General features: G+C 30.5%; 1 protein-coding gene across 4 annotated transcripts in view; it reads left to right on the top strand.

Annotated features, from left to right (window-relative positions):
• Positions 1–25,166, top strand: part of LOC106680598 (protein yellow) — a 191,373-nt gene that overhangs the window by 126,218 nt on the left and 39,989 nt on the right. For all 4 annotated transcript variants that reach the window (XM_014420418.3, XM_014420417.3, XM_014420419.3 and 1 more), the window contains 3 exons: positions 2,788–2,977; positions 9,857–10,023; positions 23,500–23,623. In XM_014420418.3, the coding sequence (XP_014275904.1) occupies positions 2,788–2,977; positions 9,857–10,023; positions 23,500–23,623 (481 nt within the window). The remainder of the gene's footprint in view (positions 1–2,787; positions 2,978–9,856; positions 10,024–23,499; positions 23,624–25,166) is intronic.

Raw genomic sequence — 25,166 nt, 5'->3', positions numbered from 1 at the left:
CCTTTTTGTAACTATAGGGTTTGTATCTTTTTTAGCCCTGACGAAGCCCTGCAACGTGGGGCGAAACGTTGGCTCATTAAAATAGTATAATTATTTACTATTTGAGTTTTTTTTTTACAGCACCCCGACCATATTCCATTCATCAGAAAAATTAATGTTTTTTTAAGGTTTTGAAACAGCCAATATTTTTTATTCCCCCTACCTATACTTGGTAGATTCATCAGTTTTGACTAGTAATTATACATAGTTTTCATTAAAGTAATAAAAAATAAGAGGATTGAGGATTTTATAAAAGTCTATGCTTCATTCCTTATATCCGTCATGATAATTGTTTATATGTGAATATTAGTCAGCAATGTCATTCTTCACTAATTCATTTTTTTTTATTTAATGGCAGATCGGCTTAGTGAGCCTTACATGGTTAATATAACAGTTACATTTTTTTTTTCAATTGATTGTAGGGAGTATAGTCTCGTGCAAAAGGCAATGTTTAAAAAAATAAAATAAAATAAATAGATAAAAATAATAATTCTTAAGAAGGGAGAAAAGAAAAGCTAATTACAAAAACAATGCCATTTATAAATTTAATAAAATAAATAATTGACTTCTAATGGGAAAAGTTAATTTAAGAAAAGTACGAAGAAAAAAACAAAAAAAAATTTAGTAACCCCAATAATAGAATCGATAAATATAGAATTAATAACAGGATGTCCTGCAGAAACCTGGGCTTCAGTCTTCAGGTTGAGGCTGGATTTCCCATCTTGTAGGTCACTGCTCCTTTAACTGTCGGTAACTGGGAGTTGAATTTTATGTAGTTTTTTTTTATTTAGTCTTCTATAGATTCCATTTCTAATTCCCGACGCAATTGGCTATAATTCCATTAATCACTCTTATAGTATTTCACTAATTATTTTTTTAAGTATTTCCTCAACTTAGAAAAATTATCATTGATAAGGGGAGTCTAACCTGGTTCTATATTTTTAATTTTCGCTACTGTAGGTTGCTCTATAATTTCAGTATTTAGTATCGATTAGAGAACACTACTAAACGTCATTAGTACTAACATGATTTTCCATATCCCGTACGCTCTAAAGAGTTTCATTGACCCAAAAAAATAATTTCTTAATTAAAGGCCGAGTAAAATTATATAAATCCTGTTTCCTTAATTTAAAGACCATTTATGTTCTAGCATTAAGTTACACATCCTGGGGTAATCCATAACATTTTATGTATCGTTTTTTATTTTTAGATCGATTGATATTTAACAACTTTACAACTTTCAATGTTTGTTTGTTTGTTTGGTTGTTTAGTGGCGCCAAACTTCATTGGTCATCAACGCCATTTATATTACTTATACTTATACTTTCAATGTTTTAAACCGTTTTACTTTTAGATCCTAGAGTTCAAAATAACATTATTTTGATAGATCATATGCTAATTCTGTATAAAGGTCTATCTATCTAGTAGCGAATTCCTTCAGACAATAAGAAAGGAAATATATCTGGAAAAAAATCATGACAATTGTTATTATATATTTTGTTCTAGTATGATAACACGATGAAAAAATTATTTATTTAAACATTTGCATTTTTCATATCCTTAAGTGGCCACGTATTTGTACATTACAAATTTATTACAAGCATAAACAGTTTATGGGTAGATTCATATTAAAACAGTTTATAAGCCTAATAGTGGTGTATTTAAATAACGAAATAAGAAAGAATTATTATTATAGTAAATTGTATAAAAATAATTCTATAGTATAATAATAATTCTATATAGTAAATTGTGTGCTGATATCATTGTACCTAAGTATTCCTTATTTTCAATGGAGGATATGAAAAAAAAAAAAAGTAAATTATATAAAAAGTAATAACCATAAAACATATGTAAACATAAAACAATAACGGAAGATTATTGATTGACCGTGTGTAAAGATGAAAGGAATATGGTCCGGGTGCGGTCAAGAAAAACTCAAATAGTAGAAATATACTATTTTAATGAGCCAACGTTTCAGTTTTGACTGCATACATTTTAGTTTTGACTGCCGTCAAAATAGCCCTGAAGAAGCCCTGCAACGTGGGGCGAAACGTTGGCTCATTAAAATAGTATATTTCTACTATTTGAGTTTTTCTTGACCGCACCCGGACCATATTCCTTTCATAAAACAATAACATGTAAAATAGTAATATTTGAGACATTAGTAAATAGATATTCATGTTTTTGAACCAATAAAATTTTCATATAATCTATAGGTGTATTATATTTAGATTTTGAAGGCACTAAACGGTACGAAAACTCAGTTTCATCTATCAATGTAGTCCAATTCAATCTTCTTTTTTGAATATTGCTGCTTAAATTTCAATACCTATACCTTATAGATTTAGATGAAACAATAAAATAATGTAAGAAAAAAAATCGTGAGCAGCAGAACTCCATCATAACATCATTTTTTACCCTCAGCTTTCTACAGAAAACAGAATAAAAAATGGTTCAGATTATTATTGGTTGGTCCAAAACAAACCCTAAAGTTTTTCAATCGACAATCAATGAAATTGTTATCGTTTATTCTATTAGGACAGAAAACCGTAAATTCACTTATATGTAGGCCAGGACAGAACACAATTCAAGTTTTGTAACTGCTTCCCATGATAGGTAAAATTTGATTTATATGAGATTGTAATAAATAAACACTACTATAAAATGAGCCTCAAAGATTTGTCCATAAACCAGGTACTGTTTACTAACTCTTAAATATATTCTAATTTATTATCATTCCTGTTTCAGATGGGGAGAGAGGCAGCGGTGTGGGTACTCTTGGCACTGCTGGCCACAGCAAGAGCGCACATGGACGTCGTCCACAGTTGGAGGACAGTTGACTACGCATTCCCCAGCCTCGTTGCAAGGGATGCCATGATCAGAACTGGCAAGTTCATACCAATCAACATTGCTCTGATCGACATGGATGTCTGGGATGGTAAGTTCTATGTGATTAGGTACTGTTACATTGACAACAGTATAGTAGTACAGTTAAACCATAATAAAATGGTGCAGAATTAGGGTTTATACGTACATTTGAATTATCGTGTTTTAGAACAGAAATATATGCGTACTGCAATATTTTTTTTCTAACCTCTTTATTTTTAATATATACAATACAAAATATATATACATAATTACATTTCATCTTGCTTTGCCGTATGGTATTATAAGAGAAGTTGACACGGTCTGCTGAAGGCGGGTTTACAAATGTGGCATGGTAGCCGGAGGCTTATAAAGAATGGGAGGGACTATTTCGGCTGGTGGTGGTGTAGTGACTACAGACTGTCCGAAGTCCTACCCTCTGCAAGGACGTCGACCAAGGGGACAGTGCTTTGCCACCTCCCAGGTCTTGTTGGAGGGGCGATTTCCCTGAAGAGTGGGTTAGCACCGGCCTTCAGCCCATCAATGAATTTAATGTGCCTTCGACCTATATGCTCCGGAACAGAGGGAAGCCGGAGTTCTTGATGAATTAAGGTGTTTCTTGGTGGCCCTCTGCAGTGATGTACCTCGGATAATCCGTCGGAGTTCTGATAGCTCTGCAGCTTGTCGAGCGTGGTTTGGTAGAAGTGCCGCAGCAGGGGTGCGTACTACAATATAAAAGTAAATTATGATTCAATTTGTTTAAAATGTACGAGAATATGCATTGCTATTTTGGAAAATCCATAAAAGAATAATTAAAAAGCTATGAATATATATTTGTATTTGTATAAGTAAAGATTGGATTAACACGTTAGAAGGAGTCCTATAAAGTTGTTCGTAAGAAACAACTTACCATTTTTTGTGTATTTTTTTTTTTTAATGAATTATTGAGAACAGAATGACTTTCGCCACTTTTACTCTCAATCACTCTTATTATCTTCATCTCCTTGCGTCTAGCTACATAGGACTTTTTAGCAATTTGAATATTACACCAATTTCGTTGTAAATTCTTTTTAATTTCTTATCATGTTTTACTTTTAGTTTAATTTTTTTCAATTTATTATTTTGTTATCATTTAATTTATATATCTTAGTAAATATTTTATCAATGTGTTCATTTAGCCCTATGACTAATGCCTAAATATACTACACCAAAAAATAAAATATTATCTTAACTATTTTTTTAACTCTTCGGTTTAAAGAACCACAGCATCTTCCATTTCCAACATTATTTTCGGTAATAATCTTCCTTAATTTTGAGCCTGAAGATTTTTGTGGAAAGTTCACCCACTCACAACCAAAGAAACTTCTCTGTAGGAACGTAGACCCTCAGAGTTCTTATTTTCATGCCCCATGAATAAGATTTGGAAAATGTATATGAAACGATTCTATTGAACATTTTCATAAATATGAAAATAATTTCATGAAAATAGAATCACATAATATTTCAGGGGATTCGACACCTGAAAATGAAAAAAAAAAATCTTTTCAAATACAAGATTGATATTATCATATTAGAAAATATTAGAAACAGGAAGGGTCCAAAATATATTTAAACTTAATTAAAATCGAGTTTGCAAGGGGAAAAAAAGAAATAATGTCGTATTTATTTTGTATTGGTTTTACTATTTAGAGTTTTTAACTTAAGATTTAATTAAAATATTTTGCTTTCTGATCCGCATACCTAATTTTTAAGTATCGGTTATTAGTCCATCAATTGACCAGGTAAAAACTGAGAATTCAAAAGAAATCAAAATGCCATATTTTTTATTACTTAAGCATCTTTAAATAATTTCGATATTAAAGGAAACTAGAAAATATTTTTCCTTGGTTTGAGAAAAAATTAAATTCCCTTGGCATGGCAATCTGTCATGGTAGCATTTAATATAAGGCTAAGACAATAATATTTTTTAATAATGTGTGGGTTTTTGTTTCTAAAGATTTTTTTTTTAGAATATTAGACCTCCACAAACAAAGCTAAAAATGTTAAAAGATTCCCAAAAAAACACATATGATATATGTTTTATCACTATTATTTCATAAATATTCTATATTTATATGTGGTTGAGGAGTGTACGAGTGGCAATTTTTGGGTATAAAAATTGTCTTCTATTTTTCCTTTAAGCTCGTGACTGAACCAATTTTATGCCTTAATAAGTATTTTAATGAAAAAAAAAACAACTCATATTCACAAAATTGTACCTTTTGGCTTCTCATTCACTCATATTTTTGCAAACTTTCAAGTCATTTAGTTTAAACATTTTGATTGTATATCCGTCGAAAGACAAAAATACTTTTAGTCAAAACAAAGTCAAAGTGCAATACCTGGCCTACAATTGAAATAGATACTTTCTCTTCTCGATCAGAGAACCAGATACCCGAAAACCCGTACTTGTTATGTCGGCAAAATAATGTCGCGGTGTTTATCGTTTTTCGATCATTTTTCATGCGGATTATTTTGCTTAGCGGGGCGGAACGCTACCGCATTCCTAGATCAATATGTTCCCCCTAGGAGACTTCCTGAAAAGAAATTAAGTTTAACATTATAATAGTTCAGCCGAATGAATAAAAATAAAATGCAGCTAATATTGAAAAGCAACAAAGCAAAGCTAAGAGACTTATTTTCTAAATGGAAGACTTGTAGCAAAGCCATACCAAAAAGATAATGCGCTATCATCTGTAGGTAAGGAGAGTAGATTGAGAATTCCCACGAGGTTATCATTTGAGCCCACAACTTCAGATAGTGGTGTTATTCAGAAAATGATTTATTGGATCACTCAAATCAAAAAAAAAAACCGCCCTACATAGAACTAGTCGTAAAATTGTAAAATAAAGTAAATGACCCTACAGGATTACTGCCTGAACAAAAAATAAATAATATTTCTATTCAGAAAAATGTATTCCTTTAAAATTGGTGAAAATTATTAAAATAAAAATATTATTACCAACAATTGTTATAAAAATAATTTTTGAAACAACATAAGTCATTTAATTAATAGATAAAAATTTAAGAACGATTTATAAACGCCCAAGAACCCAATATATTGGTGAATCGAATCGTGCTTTTTGGGTGTAGGTGGGCTTTGGTGGTTCCTCGCTGGAGTCCACAACTTTCGATAGCCTGTGCTGTTCCCTTGTACTGTACTACCTCCGACTCTCTCCCAGAATTAATCATCTTTGTTTTTTCCGTGCTAAACATGTCCTGGTCCTATTTTGAGATGTAGACTAGAACTTTAATAATAGAAAACCTGAGACGACATCTATTGATTTGACCTCTGTTACTTTATGAATCAACGTTAAAAGCACCTAGAGGCGTATTCAAGATTTGTTAATTGTAAAATGTTTTACGATGTTAAATGTTATAAGTTTAAGATTGTGAGCAACCCTATTTAAAGTCATGTTAAATGGTAAATGCATAAGAGCTCCTAGTGGATTTTCTGAGCAACTTGTTTTATAACCTTTCCTTCCAAAACTTCGTATTATTGATTTCTTCTAAGTTTTCGCTAAAGTAATTTAGTATAACATGCCTAAATTAAGTGAAAAGTGGAAGTTGTGTAAAAGTTTGGCTACTGATCTGTCTTGTTGATCTTCTAACTTGTGAGGAACAGAATCAATATGAGCTAATTGACAACTGTCATTACATATTTATTGTTGTCATCCATTGCTTTGTTAGTTATAAAAACATCAAAAACAATACTAATACAATCAAAACACAAACTGCAAGCAAGTAACCTGACACGACTACAAATAAAATGGTGACGAGCTCTGCTGGTCTGTTGCTTGACGTCATTCCCCATTTAACTGACCTAGTAACAGACTCTCAACCAAAATTATGTTATATCGTTTTAACATGGTAAAAGAGGGAAATATTTCTCCATTCAACATATGTTTTTCCATTTAACACGCTTTAACTTGTTAAACTAAAGATCATGAATAAGATAATAATAAATTAAGCTATACTAATTAACCAGAGTAATAATTTTTTTTAAATAAATATAATACGATGCTGATATTCCTATCAATCCCGACACGTTCCTTGCAACATTTTCCGATGATACAGATATCTTATCCTCCCATCCTGATCCTGTAACAGCCTCATCCAATCTCCAAACACACCTCACCCGGATTGAGCAATGGTGCAACCAATGGCGGATAAAAGTCAACGAATCGAAATGCACCCATGTGAACTTCACCCTTCTGTTCTTCACCCGCAGCTTTTGTCCACCTGTTACTTTTAATAATATTCCTTTACCCAAATCCGACAAAGTGCCATATCTTGGATTCACCTTAGACAAAAGACTCACCTGGAACCAACATACTAACTAGACTTAAAAGGGAAGAACTCAACAGAAGATTCCCCCAACTATACCGACTACTCAGCAGGACCTCTCATTCCTCAATAGAAAACAAAACTTTTAATTTATAAGACTATACCAGACCTATCTGGACTTACGGACTTAAACTTTGGAGAACAGCTAAACCGACGAACATCAAACGTTTCCAATACTTTCAATTTAAAATCCTTAGAACTATAGTCAATGCACCCTATTATGTTTCCAGCCGAACACTAAACCATGACCTTCGTATCCCTTTTGTCCTTCGCCTCATACCAACCAAATTCTTAAAACTCCATATAAATCTTTTTAATCATCCTAATCCTTTGTTCAATTCTTATCCAGTTCCACCCATCCCTACAATCCACTTCGAAGGTTGAAACGCCAGTGGCGTAGAGACTTATTGTAAAATAAAAATGGACAATTGGAGTTCTGGCAATAGTCAGATTCTCCACTCAAGTTGAGTGTTTGCGACTTTAGGGCACTTGCTCAGCCTCCACTGGCTCATTACCAGTGATGCGGCGAGACGGATGCGCTGGGATCTCAAAGAGCTCTGCTCTACCTCTCATGCGTGGAGGATAGAGTCGGCTCAGGGATCCTCACATCGATGTTATAAATATTGTATATAAGAGTGTAAATGTGACTGGTAATTATTTTATTTATTTTTTCATGTACATAGTTTGATTATGCTCATTTTTTTATCCTTCTTTTTTTATATGTTAAGAGAGAGATTTTATTTATTTTTTATGTAATTCTTTTTTTTCATTTATTTATTTATTTTTATTCTTATGTTATTTTATTCAAGTATGGATGTAATCAGTTATCAACTATTACTTATTGCCCAACAATGTTGTGGTAGATTTTAATATTTATCAATAAATAAAAAATATAAATAAATAAATATATGATACTGTGTTTTCTTCTGTTTTTACATCCCTATAGCTCTGTGAATCCCTGAAACCCATCGTAGTTATGGGAATCATTACCGAACGTGGCTTCTGAATATTTAAAATAAAACAAATTAAAAAACAAAAACAAAACAAAGGAAATTATTTACGTCATTGACAGATGAAAACAAAAGAAGAAATGATAAAACAAAAAGTTGATAATGGACATCATTGGGTGATTAGGGGCCAGCCGAGGGAGCGGAGGTCACCGTGCAAAGGTTCAGCCTTCAACTTGACTCTCTCTTCCTAGCAGGTGCTTCATGCTTAGCATTTAGCTAAGTTCAAGTTCAACTTCTCTCCTGTCAGCACTCACCATGATTTAATTAAATTCATAAACATAATCTCCTATAGTAAATTATTATTTTCATTCCTAGTCTTGGATACGTAGTTAAATAAATACACTTATTTTCGCAAGCCAAAAATTGTACACGCTTTTTTGCAATCCCATAATAGAATACCTGGACTGGAACCTAGCAAAAAGCGTACTTGATACTAGGGGAACACAAAGACCATTTGTTGAAAGTACTGCCCCAAATTTCATTCGTCATTTCACCTTTTAAAAATTTGTTTTTTATTTTTAAAACTACTAAATTGAAGTTATTGAAAATTCAGATTTATGTTCATAATAAAATCTACTTACAAGCAAAAAAGGTATTATTCATTTAGAGTTGGGATTTTTAGTAAAATTCAAGTTGGAGACGGCATCATTGAGCTTTGTTTAAATATTTTGTACCCTCAATGCAATAATAACGTTCCTAAAATCTAAGGTAATATCAAAATCAAATTTAATGAATTTAAAAGATTTTTATTTTTTATTAAAACTTATTCTACCATCCAATGAGGTTATTATTTTTGATACTGATTCACAGTTATATTATCTCCATTTACAGTTCCAAGTAAACAAGAATTTAAATTTAAAATATAAAGCTTTTAAAAGATATTTGAGTTACATAAGCATTGCATAAGGGGTGAAATATTTTTATTTTGTTTTGTGATAATATGGGTCCATTCTGTTTTTTAATTGAATAGAAATAAAAAATAAGTTCTTATCGAATCAGTGGGATGATTTCGAATATGATAAAATAATTGTTGCGAGAAAATCTGTTAGGGCAGTTTGATTAAAAAAAAAAAAAAACTTACCGTGAAAGCAGTTTAATTTTTTTATTTCACTAACTAGGAGAAATTATCGGGAGTTAAGTTTCCGTAAGTGGATCGGTAGTGCAGGATAGGCTTGGCAATTCTTTCTAACTACTTTCCCTTAGTTTAATCATAGGAGTATGTTGTTTTTTGCCTATGATACTATCACTACTATGACTACGTTCCTGTGTGGCACTTAAGTTAATTCGTGGTGCAAAATTTCCAAGGTTATATGATTTTATTCATATTCATACTATATCTATTTAGGAATTACTATGAAGAACATATTAGCTATAACATTAAATATATTCTCTTCTTTTTATTTATTTTTTTTCTTACCCTTCCTTCATTTATTCTCAAGGCTATTTTTTGAAGTAGTACAAATAAATTTGTTGAACATAAGAATCACCTTTATAATTCATTTACTTGATTATTTCATATTCATAGCATAATATTACTATTTATATTATTTTTTCAGGTGGCTCAAGTGGACAAAAAATCTTCGTCACAGCACCTAGGTTTAAACCAGGCAATCCAGCCACACTAAATACTGTGGCTCCCAATGGAGCACTCCAACCTTACCCCCATTGGAACTGGCACAGAGAGGGAAATTGCGATGGCATCACGTCAGTCTTCAGGGTGGATGTAAGTATCATTAGATTATATAAAATAATTTGTAGTTGCCTGATACATATCGATTAAAGGAAATATTCCTGTGAATAAATTTAGAATTTATTTGAATAAAATTTACGGAACGAGACTTTGCTGAAATAAAGGTGCACCCGAAAAGAAGGTTCGCATGTATAAACCAAAATAATTGACTAAAGCTAATACAATTGGTATTATAACCATTTTAGACTAATCTCCAACATTCCTCCAAATATGGGCCAAATCGGACCAGCCGTTTTAAAAACACAGGTGTCAATGTGTGCAAATAAGAATGCAATAGTGGTATACATGTCTAAAGTAAAATATACATGGACCAACAAATTCCCCGAAAATTTCATCAATCGTTTATGGCCACATACATAGGACTAGACTGACTGACAATCACGGAACCAAATATGTTACTTGTTTAATGAATCGCAGTGAAGGCTTTAAAAAAATAACTTTTATTTACACAGAACTTAGTTCAAGGCGTTCTGGGTAATTATGTTCAAGCTGTTAAAAGCAGCTGTTAATTATGTGATTTATAACTCCATCATTATATATTGACTACTAAAGCGAATCCTAGATCTACTACGGTTTGATACATGACCAATGGGTTAATACATTTTGATCTACTGATGAATAAGAACGACAAAAAACTTTGCTTTGAATTACAAACTATAATAACTGTTAATATAAGTCACTGATTTTTAATATATATTTAAAAAAAAAAGATTAGGTTCATTTTTCTTCGTCAAATGTGTATTTTTAACTTATTCCAGAATTCTTCATCATGTATTTGTTCTTTGATACCTAGATCTGAAAGTCTGTTAGATTTTATAGTTATACGGGATCTGTAGAATTTGTTCATAAGAGTTCACTTTTATTCGTTTTTACTCATTAGTACACTTATATTCATGGATAAAAATATTATTCCCCTGGGTATTTGCGTCTTAGGCAGTTCTTTAAAATAAATTCTTCGAATTTTTACCATCTCTAACTAAACTTTTAATTAAAAAAGACGCCCATTTCTCAAGATACCATAATGTTATTGATTCTTTCCATTTAATCGAGCGAAATCTCAAGAATACATATAATTTTGTAAGAAATATTTGAAAAATGAATTCCGTGACTCTTAGCCGTCCCGGAAAAATCACTTGATACAACGTATATTATAATCCAAAAAAGACGACAATTCTGGCTTTCCTAGATTTTTGATCACCCTAAACTATATAATGTGTATTATATTTATGTTGCAATTTTTGAGATGAAATATGCTAAAACTCGTTTCAATAATTCATATTGCAATCTAATCCATAAAAACACAAGAAAAAAAAAGAAAAGAGAAATTGCGTTAAAACAGTACTATTCGGTATCAGCTTTTAAGATTTCGTAAATCTTATGAAATGTTTTCCCTGTAAGGGATCCACTGTTGCGTGTGGTTCCTGATAATAGTTGCATCATTCAAACCTTGAACCTCACGTTTTGGAAAGCCAAAAATATATAGGATAGATTATCTCGTCTATCTGCATAAATGATGGAAGACCTCTTTCGTTTTTTTTTAATTGGTGAAAGTAGAAGAGCTACGAAACGAACCAATATTGTAGCAACCCCGTCCAAACGTATTTCACTAGTAGTCTTACTAGTAAATACTTTTAGGTAACTATAAACACCGCTCGAAAACTTTGAGAAAATATATAAGAATACTTTATCACTGTATTTTTCGATCATACATTATCTCTATATATTTATAGTCATTTTAATGAGTATTATTACACAAGATTTTTTAAAAAAATTAACGTTGAACTTATTAATTAAAGCAAGAAGTTCATTTACAAAAATATATTCCAAATCCGTTAAAACAATTCATAGTTCATAGTGATTAAAATGAAGTGAAAATTGTGAATAATTTATTATAAAAGTATTCTATAGAGCTAGAATTGTGTTATAATCAAATCGAAAGGGGCTGATATAGATCTATAATGCAAAAGAAAAAGAAATAACTACGCTAGATTAAAAAAACAAATGTATTCTTCGTATTCCATTTTAAACAATTTAACTCCTAGCACCCGTATAAGTTAATGTGGTAATAAAATGATTTAAATAATTGAAAAGTCTTCCTTATTATTAATCATTGAATGAATTATGTAACCATAAAACTGTTAATAGATATTAGTAATATTATTAATTATGTAATAAATAAAATGCTCGGTAATATTATCTGTCACACCAATTATCTTGTGTAGTAAATAAGATATTAAGTATCAATTTATAACTTCATGGAAATAATTATAAATGCAAATACCAGAATCTATTTATGAAGGGTAATCCATGCTCCACAACATTTTAATCAGATGTGACTTTCGTTCGAGTAGTTAAAGCTATCAGATGCCTGAAATGAACGTGGATGATTCATCGATTAACTGGATTAATTTTATCTTAAAATCTGATATCTAGTGTTCAACACATTCTTAAATAGTATTTTTTTTTAAAATACTAATTTTATGAATAAACTAATTCAAATTTAGGAATTAACAATGATTATAGGCCGATGGGCTTCAATTGGTAAGAATTTAAGTCTCAAATGGATTACCCCATATTTATTCTATAAGGGTCTCATAAAGAAAATCTTAATAGCCGTGGAGCTGTTGTGTCTAAAGGTCAGTATTTTTTTTGTTAAAATACAGAGCTAATCAGAAAAAATAATGTACGTATTTTATTAATTTTTTTATTTGGTTCTACTTACCTTGCAAATCATTGGGCCTATTAACCTGCCTTCTCCACGCTTGCCTATCTTGTTCTACTGCTTTCAAATTTGCAGCATGTAGCTCTTTCACATTATTGTTGATTCTGTCTATCCGTCTGGTTTTTTGTTGTGTTGATGCGTCCTGATGGATTTCTTCGAGTAACATGTCCTGTACATATTAACATTCTTCCCTCCAAATCATGAGGTAATGATTGACTAGTCTTTGTATAACCAGAATTCTTAATAAGGTGAAGATCGTTTAATGAATTCATCGCGTGGGTCATCAGCCGAGGAACTACTTTTGGAGATGATTTTCTAACTAAACTATGTTATCATGCTGGATTTTTGCTCTTGGGCATACTATCATATATTTTGTTCTATCTTTATTTACTTGTATGTCGATTTGTTCTACTTCTTTTCTTAGCAAATCCTCTATCCTCCTAATTGCTTCCGAGGATTACAATCACATCCGCATTCACTAGTATGTTGTGATTTATTTCTACGTGAACACCACTTATTTCCGTGTGGTCATCTAATCCAGCTTTTCGAGGATTAAGTTTAATCTCGACTGTGTTAAATTTAATTGTAAAAAAAAAATCAAAAATTAAATCGCGGAATATCACTCTCTACCACCATTCAGAAATCATTATTTTATTTACATGTCTATATGAACTGCTAATCAGTTAATGTGAATATTTATTACAAATGCTTATCTTACCAATATAAATTTACCTCTTTGTATAAATAATATAGTATGATTAACTTATTTTTATATATAATTAATGATTGAATTAAATATGCTGGTCCGAAAAGAGTACATCTAATTTTAGACCGTTGCTGTAGTTCAGTGGCCGATAACGAATAGGCCGACATTCCTACTTCTAAAAACTATGTTAATGTGATTCATCATATTTACTTGTTTTATAACCGCAGTACATTTAAATAAATTATGTTTAAATGAATAGGGAACCAATTCATTTTATGAATAGAATAAACTAAATATATCAAACCTCTTAGAGAAAGTTGTAATCCTTAGAGCTGAAATGACTGTGATAAATGGTTTTGATCTTCTATAATGGAATTTTAGGTTTAATTTAAATGCAAAGGGAGGCCCTCTCTTTCATAACCACGAAATTGGACTACATCAGCTGTGGAAGATTAAACTTTATCCTCGAATGACAGCATTATTTTCGTCGAACTGGCACAGTACAACTGATATAATCGATGTTTATCTGGCTCATAGACCTCCTCAAACAGTATGACAATTGAAAGATGCACTCGGGCTTATTTTTGAAAAGGCACTCACACAAATGTAAGACATCCCATCACAAGATTGTAAAGAAGTAGAACTAATATGAAATCATAGTACTGCAAATTATGGGATATCGCGAAAACTTTATTTTTTTTATTGGAAGATCGTTAATTGATCGTGTCTAGTATATAAAAGTAAGATGGTCAGGGTGTGGTCAAAAAAACTTAAAGATTAATAAAACTATTTTCAGGCCTAAAGAAGATACAAACAACTAAAATAATTTAACAAAGTAAGAAAATAGATAAAAAAAAATAATAACTAAGATACGGCTAAAAATGATTTATAGTATTTGAAAATGCATATAAAAATTATTATAATAACTCTACGAAAATAAAAATAAGATGTACAGTGAAAAGTACACATAAACAAGAATTATAAAAAAAGTATTTGATAATTAATGAAAACTGAAATAATAATAAATAAAAATAAAATAAGAAAAAACAGTACACAATAAAAGACAAAAAATAACGAAAATAAGACAAATTAAAGGTTAAGAAAAGAAGTAAAATATTGAAAAAAAAAATAGGACACCCAACATTCTAAATGAAGGAAAGCTAGAGAACTAATGCGAAAACGGATATGAGGTATCAACTAGAGGGAGAAGTTGACGCTTAACAGAACATTACATTTGAAAGAAAAAAGATAAAAAATAATGTTAAAATAAAATAAAATTGGAAAAATTTAAGAAAATATTTAATATGGGAAGACACCAAATGATAATATTCATACATATATATAAAAGCGCGTATATAAATACATGGCTTTCGAAGCGATAGATGTCGAAGCAAAAAGATGGGCCTGCACATTAATGGGAAAAAACGTAGATTACGTTATGGGTAAGAAGTCACTGGACCAGAGAGACAGAATGGCTATGTAATGGGCCCCTACAATTTCGAAGCGGTAAGAAACCTTTCTTACTTTGGCTCTATCGCTAATTATAATCAGAATGAAGAAGAAGAGGTTAAAAGCAGAATTGCAGCTAGAAATAGAGCCTATTTCTCCATCTTAAGGCTATTCAAAAGCAAAATTGTAGGCCGTACCTCTAAGTTTAAGCTGTACAAAACGTTGATAAGGCCAATCGTCGCATACGGTGGAGAGACATGGACCCTAAGCAATAAAAGCACCAACCAGCTGAACCGGTTTGAAGGGGTAATTCTGAGGAGGATGTATCCCTTAGTGTCTGTATGCGAGAATGATAATTGGAGAAGGAGATAAAATGGTGAACTGTTTGGACTCAACTAGGAATGCAGCATCTCCTCGTATATCAGGACACAGCGGCTTAAATGGCTTGGCCATGTAATGAAAATGGGTGAGGAAAGCGTGGCTCTTTAATTGTATATTAACGTTCCGAATGGTGTACGACGTGTGGCAGGCCGAAGGGCCAATAGAGGGATGCTGTGGGTCAGGATCTATGACAACTGAGAATCCCTGTTACCTTTACAGAAGATAGAGAGAGATGGTTGGCGGCTGTTGAACAGGCCAAGGGTAGCTTCATGCGCCTGTTGTACCAATAAAAGAAGAAGAAGTATATAAATAAACATAAAATTGATAGAATAGATCTAATATATACAATATAGTTAAGAAAAGAAAATATACATAATTGAATAGAGGTGCAAAGGTGTTGCAAAGTTATAAAATAGAAAGTAATAAATATTCAAGTTAAAAAATAATGGGAGGATAATAGATAAGTTAACTTCTGAAATGTAAAATATAGAGAAAAAATATTGTGCTTTGGTAAGGGTTAAGCTATATCGATAGGTTAAAGAGATGCAGTCATTATACATTTTTTGATTAACTGATTTTTGTTGTGATTGAATATGTATGGATTCCGAAATGAGGCGTTTTTTATGGTTCGGGACAGTATGGAGATTGATATCTGGTCGAAGTTATAAGGAAGGCTGTGGATTAAGCCATGTTCCGAAATGGGTGGAAGGGTTACGGGAGTTCATAAAAGTTTTTGTGCTGGGAAATACGGTTTTTAAGCTGATTTTTAGTTTCCCCGATGTATGAAGAATCACAACTAGGGGTAGAACAGTGAATCCGGTAAACAACACTGGAACGGTGTAGGAAAGGAATAGGATCTATTAAATAATAAGATAAGACCGTCTTTTTTTTTAATATTCATTTTTTTTTTTGCATTAGAACACTAATCAAACGAGACAATTATCTTCCAAATTTGTTCTAAAAAGAAAAATTATATCGAATATCAACTCCTAAATTACCGAACTATAGATTTTTGCCTATGGTACTTGTTTGTAAGGAGTGTCGAAGTCGAGACAGCTGGCTATACAGATTGTTAGCTAGATCAGCCAGCTCTATCCTGCACGATTACTGATTTGCCTCGGATAAATGAATGCCTGCAAACCTTTCACCAATCGTTCGAAAAGTATTTTACATATTCAATGAGAAACTGTAAAAATGATATTTAGAAACGCTACTTGATATAAAAGTACCATTTTACTCAATTCAAGACATAAGAGGCTGATTTTAGTACTTTTTTCTTTTTCTATAGAAGTTTTGAAACCATCTTAGGAAAGTCCAGTGATATGGAAATAGTAAAGAAAAACTTATCATCACTTTTCATGTTATTGTGCAAAGTTATTAAAATAATTTGGGGCCAACTTTTTTTCGAACGATTATTTCTTATATCACTCTATAAGCATCAAGCCATATATTTTTTGATGGATTATATTAGTATATACAATTGTATATCATAATTGCAAATAGGACCTAATACTAAATCTAATTTTTGCTAAATTCTAGTCAGACATTATTTATATCTACAAGAACAGTAACTAGATAAATTAGTACACTTTAAAAAATTTAATTACTAATTATGATAATAATGAATTAGGGTTAAAGAAAACTTCTCTCAATAATTTTTATTTCGAATATAAAATTATCTAGTGAGGAGATTGTTTAAGAAGAGCCGATATACGAAGTTTATGATTTGATATATTGACATAATTTTTTATTTGCATCAAAGTGGACTGTTCAATGAATTTTTCTTTTTCCATAAGAATAAAGAATCATTGAACAAGGTAAGATCAAAATCATTGGTTATAAAAAATGTTTTAATGACAGAAACTCAAATTATAAATTTGGAGTATAGGTTATTCTTGCTCCTAAGGTACTAATAATATTATTTATGCTAATATTATTGTATACGTAGTGTATCACTAAATAATAAAACCAAGTATCATATTTTTACCGTTACTATTTTGGTCAATTTTCGAAAATTATATTTTAATATTGGTACAATTTTAGTCATAATGTTTTTATTATTACTATATATATTTATAATTATTTAAAAATAAGATTCATTAAAAAATAAAAATCGTATATGGTTTATAGACTAATCTGCTCCGGGAAACAGTTTTCTAGCTACAAGTATAACATAGAACTATTTTACAGAGTAAAAAATTCATTGAGAAATATTTTTGATTGTATTGTTTATTTGTAATTGCTTTATGTGTCAGTAGCTACTCACCCTTTATATATATATTTATTTATATTTATAAAACACACTTATTGTAATTCCAATATCCTAACAGATCAGATCGAGTAATGCTGTTTGTTGTCCGCCTGTTTGTAAAATTTATTTTATGCTAAAATGTTTTTATAATTCTTTAGTTTATATATATATAACGCACGACCATTGGGTTTCGTGGTTAGGTACCCAATAAGTAAGCACTATTCCTAGACCAATAATGCTCAATATTTCCAAAAATCATAATAAAGTTAAAAAGTTATACATTTCAAATACTTATTACTTTAATATAAAAAGTAATAATAATATTCGTTTTATTTATTCACTTTTTTTTCATTCTTACCTAAAAACGCATTTTTCAATGCGTTCTTATTTAAAGATTACTCATTACTCAAGCGTTTTTATTTTAAGATTACTTTATACTTAATTGTCAATTCGGGCTGACTTATTTCATTACCCAGATAAGTTTAAAGCGCTAAAACAACCTGGATATTAAAATTTTTAATAATGATAAGACTGAATATTTTAGACATAATTAGCACCTTTATTATCTAGTATATTATTTAATGAATAATTAACCAAGCAATTAGAAAAAAAAAAATGTTTTTCTTGTCTCTTAATTATGAATTAATTTAGTAGAGATGCGTAAAAAATAAATTACATTAGCATTATTTTACATTAAGTGAGGTATTTCTTGACAATCTTAAAAATCCAATGGTTTCCTTGATTTTCTTTTGATTCAGCGTCCTTTTTTTAACTACGCAGTCTTGCATACATCCTGTGAATTCTACTGTTCCGAAGGTCTTTTAAACTCTTAGCTCTAAGGTAGGTATTATATCTTCTCTGTTTTTTTAATGAGGAAAACGTAACGTGCTAAACAATGATTTTCAAATTTTACGTTAATAATTAGTTTTCTGTTTTTTTATGATCATTATTTTTTTACGGAAGTAGTATGAAAGACAATGATTGTTGAACCTATGGAAATAGCATCCTTTTCGGACTTAACATCAAATTAACAATACCTCGGACGCAAAGAGGCTTATTGGCGAAGTACTGACTAAACATTATTATGTTTAAGATTCAGATTATATATTTTCATTAAAACATGTTAGTTAAATGAGATGATTTTATGCGGTTTATTCATTTCTCCCATTAATTCCCAGATACACTAAAACAATTGACAAATAGCGATTAATTAACACTAATGTTGACGTTGAGCTAAAGAAAGAAAAGCCGCATGTACTTTTAGCTAATACTCCTCATTCTATTTACAAAGTACCCACATTTTTCCACTATCGCGTAGCATAGGAAATGCCATGTTTTTTAAAAAAAAATATTTAACATTAAAGTTATTTTTTAATTATTATAATTGATATATACAATTAAAATTATAAATAAACATCCCTTACTATAATTATTATTGAAGATTTTATAACTAATAATTATTAACTGCAATGAGATTGCGAGGAAGTTAATATAAATTATCAACTGTTTATATTGACTTCTCCGTAATCTCATAAAACGTCTAAGTAATATAATAGTAACATAATAAGACATTCTGTAATTTATTTTTTTAATGAAAATGATGATATTTTTTCTCTTTTATTCACCTTTTTCTAAAATGGGCAGTTAATAATTATTAATTATGAAATCTTCACTTATAATTATAGTAAGGGATGTTTATTTGTAAATTTGTAATAAACAGTGTTAACGTCTTATATGTGATTAAATAAATCAGTGATTTTCAATATATTCTTTCCTGTTTATGGGTTTGTCGTAGAGAAATGGAGGAGATACAATTTTAAAGTGTAAAGGCGAAATGTTCATTAAATGAACAAGGATTAACGCATATAAACGTAAAAATGTTCTTGTTCCATGGTCATAAGACATGTGGGACTTGAGGATCAAGGAGCAATCAAAGTAAGTAGGTTAGGAGGGACAAGTTAGTCTACAGGTTACAATTTTTTTTTTCTAGTTTGAGTATGGGAATCATAACCAATTCCAAGATTTATTTTTAATTTTGAGACATTGGTTTTTGAAATATGTCTGGAGTCCCTGTCCGTCTACTGTTTTATTCGGTTTAATTTCAGATTGTTAAAGAGAGATCCATCCACAGTATTGACAGTGAATAGATTACCACGGCCAACCTAACCCCTTACACAAGAAAGCGTTATTAAACATTCCCACTATTACGCTATGCCTTATTCATCACCGATCTATTGTAGATGTCCGAACGTCCACATACGTCTGTACAGATCACATTATCAGTACAGTGGTGGATTTCCCACACCAAAGCGTGTCCCTGGTGAGAAAGGAGAAGTGGGACCTATCATTACTACGAGCCAGTTCCCCAGCCGATTCGATCTGCACATTTCTCAATACGATATGTCACTCTTCCGTTCATGGTGAAAAAAATCCCGTAGCCTGGTCACAAAGAGATCTACCTTTGTAAGACCGCGGCTGACCACAAAGACCATTCACACACCGTGCTCTCTGACTGACCCTTCCAAGGAAAATATATTTTCAAAAAAGGTGTCAGGGTGATAATAGAATGCATCCCGATGTGCTTGCTGAAAGGCGTTTATGCGCTCACGTATAGCCCGAGTTGCTATCAATGGGCAATGAGAAATTATAATGGCGCCAGTGTGGTGACACCTCATGTCACATGTGACACGCGTGTAGAACCCTGTAATATTCTGTAATCGGTGGGTAGGTTCTCTCTTTCGTAAAATAGATGAAAATTTCGTAGCTTGTGATGAATTAGCTCGAGCCAGATTTTTTTTTTGTTTCTATAAAATCAAATTTGAACGAGGAGAAGATGGTTGGGGGTGCGGTCAATGATAAACACAAATAAGTTGGATTAACCTATTTTATTGTGCCAACGTTTCGGCTAGAGTTTCTAGCCTTCTTCAGGGCTAAAAACAGAACAAGATAACAACCACAGTAGGTATAGAAAAATAAAAAAGAAAGTATAAACAGAATAATTTTACACATAAAAGAACCGAAATAATTTTATGTGTAAAATTACTCTGTTTATACTTTCTTTTTTTATTTTTCTGTACTTACTGTGATTGTTATCTTGTTCTGTTTTTAGCCCTGAAGAAGGCTAGAAATTCTAGCCGAAACGTTGGTACAATAAAATAGGTTAATCCAACTTATTTGTGTTTATCAGTGACCGCACCCCAACCATCTTCTCCTCGTTCATCATCCGTGATCAACTATCTCTCATAATTAGAAATCAAATTTGGATTCCATGATATTTTAAGAATAAAACATAGAGCTCATTGTTCCCTAAAATCTCGAGTCTAAAGAATATGGCAATCAATTGTAAAAAAAAAAAAAAAAAAAAAAAAAAAAAAATAAGCTAAAAATTTATCTTCATAAAAATTCTTCATCATCATTTTATTATTCTTAATAAATCACGTCTAGTCTGGAGGTCTTCAAAATATGGCCTCGAGCACCAACCATCCGGCCCGCATTAGTATATTTTTGTTAACATTATAGAATTTATAATCCAACTAAATCATACAAAATACTGAACAGCTTGAATGTAATTAATTACATAAATATGATGTAACAATGTACGATAATGTGGTTTTGGCCATTGGGATTTATTTAAGAAAATTAATCCCTGTTGTCATTAGTAGACTTGAGGACACTGAGTAGCAGGACTTCTTTGATTCGGCACTACTGCAATTCAGAACCCTAACATGCCCGTGTCTCCGGAATGTAATGCGGGTCCACGTGTTGCAAGATATCCGATTGGAAAACAAAGGACGTTAAACTTTTTTTGAACATCGATACACAATTCTCTTATCGAATCCTCTATAAGAAATGTTTAAACGGGGAAAAAACTTATATATATATATATCTTCAATGATTTATTTAAAAAAAAATAATTTTCACACAAATCAAAGCACATATGTACTTGAAGGTTTGATTCGAGACAAGATTAGCAATATTAGTTTCGATATTTGCTAATTTCAGTTTTAAATCACCTCGGAGCTCTGTTTTAAGTTTATTTCTCTTTTTTTTCCTTATTTTTAAATAAAATGACCATATAATTGAAGCCAGATGTGACTATATCTCCTTTGGAATGTAGATAAAAAGAATTATGCCAAATTGTAAAATTGTGTAGCGGACCCAAAGGAGATACATATATACTCAACAGTAAAAACTTTAATAATGAAATACTAACTGTTTATTGTACTTGAAAAGGTACTAAGGCAATAAAAAAAAAAATCCTCAGTGCATTAAATAGAAACAGCCTATTGTTTATTGCGATTTGCACTCCATTTTTTTTTTCATTATTTCATAATTGAAAATAAAATTGAAGAAATTGCAGGATTTCAAGTTTACTCATATCTCTATTTGAATGTCGCATTTACTGAATTTCGAAATTAAAAATTAAGGGATGACTGAACTTTTGATTTTAAGATTAACTGGACTACAAAAAGAGCCCTCCCTTCCGCTGTTCTATAATTGTTATTTTCTAATAGGTTTTAATAGTTACGAAGTTAAGCCATTAGTATCAATGCAATATTCCAACTTTAATTTTATTAAGACCTTAACATCCTATTCGTTGCATATTTGGCCCAAAACAGATATGCGTCTTTTCATTCCAAACTCCTTAACCATCCTAAACCATTAATTCTTAATCTTTCATTCCTAACAATCCCTGATAATCCTCCGAGGCGTCTGAAAAGAAGTTGGCTACGTGACCTTCTAATTTAAATTAATGTTTGAGGTACCACCAATGGGTGGTTCCTTCCCAAGATTTTCAAGTGTATATGAAACGTACAACATATTTATTTATTGTATTTATTATTTTGTGCTGTTGTAAATTACATTAAATAAATAAATAAATACAATTTTTTATTAACAATGTCTTTGTTTTGTTACTAGTGATTTTATTTGTTTAATAGTCTTTAATGCTCCTGTTTGCTTCTTTCTGTTTTTGTTAATTAAAAAAAAAAAAAAAAGTGTTGCGATATATTTTCGTATTCGTCCTACACTTATCAATCTTAATTTTAAAATTAGACGGACGATAATATCTTCCTGCGTCATTATGTACATCTACGTTGATGAATATAGCTCTTTCTCCATCTTTGCTAATTCCTATTACTTTTGGAATATCCGAATTTTATTTACAGTATTTTCAAAACAAACTGGGTTTTTCCTTTCCTATATGCAGTTTTAAAGTTACCAATTTCTTTCGTAGATTCATTATTATCCATATCAAAATCACAATAGAAAAATTCGATTTTTTATTTCCTCAACGACCCCTGTTATACTTCGTCATACTTTATTTTTGCATTAAATGTCATTTCTGTTCTAACAGCGCAGTTTTGATTGATTTGGAAATGTTATAATGTCTTCTTTATATTCAATTTTATCGGTGTCATAATTATTATACAAAATTATACTCGAATTTTAATGTAAGGTATAATTTATTTTATATTTTGTAAATCTCATTTTGACACAGAACTGATCATGCATAAATGTTAAAACTATATCTTACTTTCCAAATCGACACAAAACACTTTTTTCTTCATATCTCTTATTAAGTACAATTGTGTATTATTTTTAAAATTACAGCTGCAATGACCTTATAAAGGAAATATGCTAATTAATAAAAAGAGCAATTTTTTTTTATACCTTATTTAATTTATAACTTACGTTTTAAGGACACAAAGTCCAAGAAAGTAATCTTTAACTATTGTCGCCCTGACCTCGTCGTCATTGCTGTTTTGTTTTCCGTGAATCCATTTTTGTGAAACTTTTGTGTTGTATATTGTGACTGCCTTTGTTATGTAATGTACCTTATAAACAAAGCATTTTATGTTTAAAAACATACTACTTTTAAAAAAAACTAAAACCGATTATTTTTATGATTATTTATTAACATGTTTGTTTTCTTTGCAGATTGATCAATGTGGAAGATTGTGGGTGCTTGATTCGGGCATGGTAGATATATTCGAGAAAGAACCAAGGATGATATGTCCGCCACAAATTCTAGTCTTCAACCTCAACAACGATAAACTGATAGGTACGTAACGGATACAAAAATATTTTCTTTTTTATTAGGATGTTGAGGTGAAAAATAAATTTACTTTAGAATATTAAGATATATTCTATATCTGTATACACAACGTTTCGGGTTTCCCCCTCTTCAAGCATTAACATTCCCTCATTTGTTAAGTATATCAATTTCTTGTTTAAATTTTGTCATATAATTACTTTAAAAAAATTTATGACATAGCATTTTTAAACAACCAGCATATGTTTTTAAGGCAAATTATAATTATTTGGTCCAGGGAATTAACTTTGGTGATAAAGTTATGTAGAAATTAATTATGAAAGACTTATTATTTATCCATTTTTCTGTATTAGTTAATTTAATTAATTTTTCTTTTATAAATTTACGTTAAATGTCTGCAGTTAAAGGAATCATACCTCCTACCTGTCACTACCGCTTTCTTCTAATGTTAGTTATAATTATGAAATATAAAATGTTTTAATTGATTAAAAGTATCAATTAAAAATATTATAAATATATAGCTCTGCTCATCAATCGTCTTTGAAGTTTTAATCACATCGATATATTACACAATAACAATTGAAAGTGTGGATTATTTTTATGTTTAAGTGGTGTGTTATTGTGATTAACTTGCAATATTATTTTGAAAAAAAAAAACAACAACTAAAAAACAAACTAATAACCACGTCATTTAAATAATTTATGTTTGTTTTATTTGGAAGTTAATAGACACTGTTTTAGAAGCTTCGTCAGAATCGAACATCCGAGTAATTAATTTTGTATGTCTAACTCATTTTAAAAATTCTATAAGCTTAATTATGTCATCCTCTAACCACTAGGAATTTATCAAATGGTTGTAAATTAAAAAATTAATAATCATTATTTCAAATATATTTCTAATGAAATTTTAGTTGGGCATTATTTGGATAGCTGAAATAATATTAATGCCTATGTTATACCGTTGTTTTGAGTGCTGGAATTTTTAAATTTGTCACCAGTCAATTTACAGTTAAAGACGAATGTTGAGATGGAAAGCATCAGTTATATTCAGTCCATTCTTCGTTAATTTTCAAATGTTAAAATCAGAAAGTACATTTCAGCACAAAAAACAGCTGTCATTTTTTTCTATATAACTAAAATGTGTAAGATTAAACCACGTGAATTTATGTCAGTATTGAGAAAGAATACATGCTAAAAACAGTAAAATGTGTGATTAATGATTGAAATATTTTATTTAAAAACAAATTCGATCCTTTGTCTCAACTTTAGTAAATATTAAAAAATCCAGAATAAAAGAAATTGACAAACATAAAAATGAAAATGCGATAAAAGCAAATAAGCAATTCTATAGTTGTAACTATATAAAAGGTTTGTCAGAAGGAATAAAAAGGTTCTTTAAAGATTATGATATGGAAGATATACATGATTAAGTTTCAAACCAAACAATAAATTTAAAAAAATTTATATCAGAACAAAAGACCCAATAGACAGTAAATATCAATCGGGATTAGTATATAAAATTCCATGCATTAATTGTCCAACCATATATATA

The sequence above is a fragment of the Halyomorpha halys genome, unplaced genomic scaffold (genome assembly GCF_000696795.3).
Source record: "Halyomorpha halys isolate HHAL.00 unplaced genomic scaffold, Hhal_1.1 Scaffold269.1, whole genome shotgun sequence".
Lineage (NCBI taxonomy): Eukaryota > Metazoa > Arthropoda > Insecta > Hemiptera > Pentatomidae > Halyomorpha > Halyomorpha halys.
This window is presented reverse-complemented; position numbering and strand designations above follow the sequence as displayed.